This window comes from Diaphorina citri, unplaced genomic scaffold (genome assembly GCF_000475195.1).
Source record: "Diaphorina citri unplaced genomic scaffold, Diaci psyllid genome assembly version 1.1 scaffold2621, whole genome shotgun sequence".
Taxonomy (NCBI): Eukaryota; Metazoa; Arthropoda; class Insecta; order Hemiptera; family Psyllidae; genus Diaphorina; species Diaphorina citri.
The window spans coordinates 26,694-32,471 of NW_007380039.1; the positions used below are offsets into that span (position 1 = coordinate 26,694).

The 5,778-nt window shown below is 37.6% G+C and overlaps 1 protein-coding gene across 1 annotated transcript; it reads right to left on the reverse strand.

The window, feature by feature from the left end:
- Positions 1-3,555: 3,555 nt before the first annotated feature.
- LOC103519242 (monofunctional chorismate mutase-like) lies at positions 3,556-5,619 on the reverse strand. The gene is made up of 3 exons (XM_017448122.2): positions 5,418-5,619; positions 4,985-5,131; positions 3,556-4,151 (listed from the first exon to the last, which is right to left on the reverse strand). Exons 1-3 carry the CDS (start codon positions 5,592-5,594, stop codon positions 3,888-3,890), a joined length of 588 nt encoding a protein of 195 aa, XP_017303611.1. The 5' UTR covers positions 5,595-5,619; the 3' UTR covers positions 3,556-3,887.
- Between the last annotated feature and the right edge of the window lie 159 nt (positions 5,620-5,778).

Genomic DNA, 5,778 nt, shown 5'->3' on the forward strand with positions numbered 1-5,778 from the left:
GACCTTGGGTGAGAATATCAAAAAATTGGAGGGCGACATATCACTTCACAAGATTCAGGATATTGCTCTGTGCGGAAGTGCCCAAATCCTGAGGAAGACCATCTACTAGAAGCAAGAAGAAACCTGGCCTGAGGATTCTGGTTGAATCTTGGCCAGATTTTATTGATCCCGACAGTATATGTTTTATTGTTGTGTTGAAGTTGATAATAATAATAATAATAATAATAATAATAATAATAATAATAATAATAATAATAATAATAATAATAATAATAATAATAATAATAATAATAATAATAATAATAATAATAATAATAATAATAATAATAATAATAATAATAATAATAATAATAATAATAATAATAATAATAATAATAATAATAATAATAATAATAATAATAATAATAATAATAATAATAATAATAATAATAATAATAATAATAATAATAATAATAATAATAATAATAATAATAATAATAATAATAATAATAATAATAATAATAATAAATAAAAATATAACCTATAGGTATAGGTAAACAGTAAACACCCTTACCCAAAAAGTAAGGTGAGATCCTTTTTACATGAAAGGGTTCAACTTACCTACCTAGATATTAATTTATGCATCAATAAATAGACAGAGAAAGAAAAGAGAGAGGAGGGGAGGGAAAGAGAGAGAGAGAGAGAGAGAGAGAGAGCGAAAAAGGAACGGAGCAAGGGAGAGTGAGAGAGAGAGAATCTTTTCGAAGTCTGATGCAATGTTATTTCAGGCTCATTTATCAAACAGTTTCCTTCTCTCTCTCTCTCTCCCTTCATTTTATGAATACAAAAAGAGAGCGAGAATAGTCGTGAAGTGAGAGGGAAAATCAAACCCATAGAGAGAGAGAGAGGTGTACTATTAAAAACGAAAGAAAAGGTGAGGAAGATACATATTGAGAACCAAAGAGAGGTAGAGATACTGACAACGAGAGGGAAAGAGAGAGAGAATATTAAGAACGAAAGAGAGAGAGAGAGAGAGGGAATTAGATAGAGAAGGATAAATATTTCGGGCCTTTTTCATATTTAGATCTCTAATAGTGGCGGAACATAATTCAAGTTAGGTATGGGTCGCCAAATTCAATTCAGACGAACTTTATGTCAAAATCAAGGGTTTTGTCACTGTCTGTTTTAAGAGAGCTTTTAAACATTTAAATACTCGTAGTTAATTCCAACCTCAGTGGTGTAGTGGTTAACGCGTTGGACTTCGAATCTGGATGTTGATGGTTCTAGTCCAGGTCAAGTCATTTAAGTATACTTAACACAATTTAATAGAAAAAAGATCCTTCCTTAGTTCAAGGGAGTTCTTTCTTCCACTCAACCAAGACATACCAATAGTTATCTAGGCCAGTCGCGTAGAGGTTACATATTTGTGACGAAAAGGTGAGTTTTTTTCCCCTTATTTATTCCTCTTTATTCGACACTGGTTCCTAATTGCTCCCAAACATTTTTGCCTTGTCTGGGTTAATGCTGAATTTCCGAATATATTCTTTGATTTCTTCCCAATATTTACCGAACTGCCTTTCAAATCTGCTTACTTAATTGGCAAAAAATATAAAGGCCTCCTTTTTTCAACGAATGTAGGTACCTACATTATTAATACATTTGCCCTCTCTCTCTCTCTCTCTCTCTCTCTCTCTCTCTCTCTCTCTCTCTCTCTCTCTCTCTCTCTCTCTCCTTCCCTCCCTCCCTCTTCCTACTCTTTCTCTCTCCATCTCTTTCATTCATTCATGCATAAATAACTTATACTCATTCTGATGATTTTTTATCCCGATTTTCATGAGGATAAAAATTGTTAGATTTCCCCAGGAATTGATTTATTGCTGATGGCAATGTTTATTTATTTATTTTATTCTGCTGATGGGTTCTGTTCAATGTGTGTTACTTTGGATTATTCCGGTGGCGGGGGGCTTTCCCCGCATCTAAATACCTACGCTTAATAATGGTGGGATATAGGGGAAGGGGAAGCACCAAAAATATATTGGAAGCATTCTGAAAGAAGATTTGGAATTAGGCTGGGGGGACTTTAAACAGGGAGTAGACCAGCTTAGTTGGGCTGGGGGACTTTAAACAGGGAGTAAAGAAAGCTATGATAACACTGGTCACCGCTCATTTCTGACATCTCCTTTTTGTAGCAATTTTAAATTGACGTGACTTCTGAACAAGCAACAAATTTTTTTTTTTTTTTTTTTATCATATATTTATTTCAAGATGTTATTTTTACAACTAAGGTTAATTAACATCTATTAAATTAAGGAATTTAAGTAAAAATAATCAAGAACAATAAAAAATGAAAAACCTGACTAAACCAAACAGGAGTAGATATAAATCTTACATTAAAGCTGATTGCTTTCAGCACTCTATTGAACTTTTGCCGTCTCCACCAGAAATTGTCAACCAATCATAGCATTCATAGCAAGATACCTACCTTGCGTTATGTAGGTATCCTATCTACCTTGTTCTTGTTGTTTGTTTAAATCAAGAACAATAAAAAATGAAAAACCTGACTAAACCAAACAGGAGTAGATATAAATCTTACATTAAAAAAGTCCCTTCCTATTAGCTAGCAGGTCTCAATGTAAATATTATTGTTGTTGTAGACTTAAATTTTATGAAAAAACTTAGCTTCTTTCAAATAAATAATACATTTCTGTATTTCGTCTTGGTCATCACCCAGAAGAGCGGAAATATCATCTTTCAGCTGCCATTTGTTTCGTGAAGCTCTAAATTTTTTACATTCCAGAAGGATATGTTGAATACTCAATTGAACATTACACCATTCACATATTGGGGGATCTTCACGTTTCAAAAGGAAATTATGTGTGAGATGAGAGTGTCCAATTCTAAGACGACAAATTACTATCTCTTTCCTTCTATCCTTATCAAGGGATGATTTCCACAACAATGTATCTTCTTTGATTCGCCTTAGTTTGTTATTGATCACATTATTTTTCCAGTGGAAACTTTGACGTCACGGCATACGCTCCCGTAGGCAATGACGTCATAATTCATGACTCCCGCTTCGTTTGTTTGTGTGCAAGCGTTTCTGCGCAGTTTGACGTGAAATCTGACGTCACAACTCTTTGAACTTTTTCATTAGAACGGCAATTAAAAATTGAATTTTCTAACTTTTACAGTTACTTTTTCGGAGTTTCGACCTCAGATTTGGATTTTTCATTTTTCCCAACTTTTTACGTAGGAATTGACCATTTATTAAAAATATTTACCCATTTGCAACTCCTCCATTATGAAGATTCACCTCGTCCATGGACTATGTATGTTTGGACACAGCTCAATCCTCCTTTACTATTTCTGTCAACTCTATAAATTTTGTTTTCACTCTGGTAATGTCGCCACTGGTCGTTACTCGAAGTAGCTACTCAATTGTCACCTCATTTCCAAGCACAAGGACGAAAAAACTTCGGCTCTGCCAAAAATTGAACCAGAGAGCCCTCCGGTGTGAAAGGGGAAAGCCTAATAGTCGATTGTTGATCGAACATTAAATAAAAATAAATCTTTAAATGAAAGAATTGAGTCATTTTAAATCAGCGATTTTGTATTTGGTTTGTCTGAATGTAGCTTTTTTTTTTAGTTCTGAAAATTTCCGCTCCGACCGGGATTCGAACTCTGTATGTCTGTATGTACTTAGCTATTTCTGTTGGTAAAAGACCCTACCACATGACAGTTCAGTATGTTTTTAGTCCGTCCTTCCTTCATTATTACAATAGTAATAAAAAGGTATAAGGGACGGACTATTGTATTCGCTTCGGTGTCGTCTGTCGGTCGGTCGGTCTGTCGGTCGGTCTGTCTGTCTGTCTGTCTGTCCCCATAGAAGGACTTATCCAAACCTGGTTTTAATGGAGACCCAAGTTTGGATTCGTACTGCATATCGGGGGGGACAGGCAAGTTTCTATGAATAGGGTAGTGGCCCTTAGGAAGGCCGTTTTAAAGTAGTCGCTCTGGGCCGGGTCCACCTGTTTGGAGATGGCTTCCAGACACCCCTCACGGGTTTTGTATAAGTCTCCTAACTCAGAGACCGCCGGTTTGACCAGGGGCAGGATCTTGTTGTCCAGGGCCGTGATTTTCGTGCGGATTTCGGCCAGATCAGGGGTGGGATTCTGAAAACGGTACAACAGACAGCCGTCAAAATATGTTAGGGAACTGAACCATTAGAAATGTCTAAGAAAGGAATTTGACATGAAATCACTAAAAACTAAATTGATTAGCCACTTTAGACAGCCTATGTAGTTATTTATTTATTTATTATTATTTTTTTAAGAGGTTTGACAGAGGGAACTGTAACTGCTATGGTCTTATCGTCCCGAAATCGAAGAGAGAAGGAAGACAGGGTAGGAGAAAGCCAGCCGTTCCGAGAACGAATATTATCCCATCAGGATAAAATCCGCCCTGGGCGGGAATCGAACCCGCGGCCTAGCGCTTACAAGGCAGACGCACTACCAACTAAGCTAACTAGGCTGGAAAAGAAAGCTTAGTTAGCTCGGAAGGTAGCGCGGAGTGTATCCTAAACGGATAGGGTTCGTTCTCGGAACAGCTTGCGGTTGTTCATTTCTCCTTTCTGCCTTCTGTCCTTGATTTTGGACGATACAAGCGTCCGATGTTACCTAACTACCTACTATATAGGTAGAGTGTCCCTAAAGATAATTATATTATGTAGGGTAAAATTTTATTAAAATTAAAGCACTCCCACTCATAATAAAAAACAAACTAAAATGAAGAGTCGCGCGACACGTTTCCACTGGCATTGCTACGCGACATTCCTTTGATCCGGACCGACTTTCATCGGATAGAAGTCGCATGGTCGCACGACTTGGTGGAAATCCACCTTTAGGAAGGATCCTCTTGTATTTGTATTTACTTGTTATAGTCAAATAAAGAAAATAAAACATTGAACATTAAACATTAAAAATAATCTAATAATAAAATAACTTACACGATTGAAAGTGACCGCATTCTGAACAACAGCATTATACTGGATCACTTTATTGGCCTCCATCTGTGCCTTGTAGAACGTCTGTACGGCCTCCTTGGTCAGGCCATACGTTGTCCCTTGCGATGTCACATTGGCCAGAATATCGGCCTCCCGAGGTAAATCTTCGATGACCTTGCATGTCTTCAGTTTAGCGGCGGCCACATCGGAGGCCAAATTCAAGCGGTCCTTAATGAGAGAGAATATTTCGTCCAGTTTGGAGGTTGCGGATGACTCATGAGGCTGAAAGGCCACTAGGAGGGTGAAGGTTAGTATGAAGTACCTCATTGTTGCGGTGGATCAGAAAGTGCTGTTTGGGGAAGAAAGAAATGTTTTCTTATTAGGTATATAGGTATAGGTAGGTACTATTTAAATCTTAATTGGCCAGAATATCGGCCTCCCGAGGTAAATCTTCGATGACCTTGCATGTCTTCAGTTTAGCGGCGGCCACATCGGAGGCCAAATTCAGGCGGTCCTTAATGAGAGAGAATATTTCGTCCAGTTTGGAGGTTGCGGATGACTCATGAGGCTGAATGGCCACTAGGAGGGTGAAGGTTAGTATGAAGTACCTCATTGTTGCGGTGGATCAGAAAGTGCTGTTTGGGGAAGAAAGAAATGTTTTCTTATTAGGTAGGTATAGGTAGGTACTATTTAAATCTTTAACGCGCCAGCCTAGTTAACTTAGTTGGTAGTGCGTCTGCCTCGTAAGCGCTAGGCCGCGGGTTCGATTCCCGCCCGGGGCGGATTTTATCCTGATG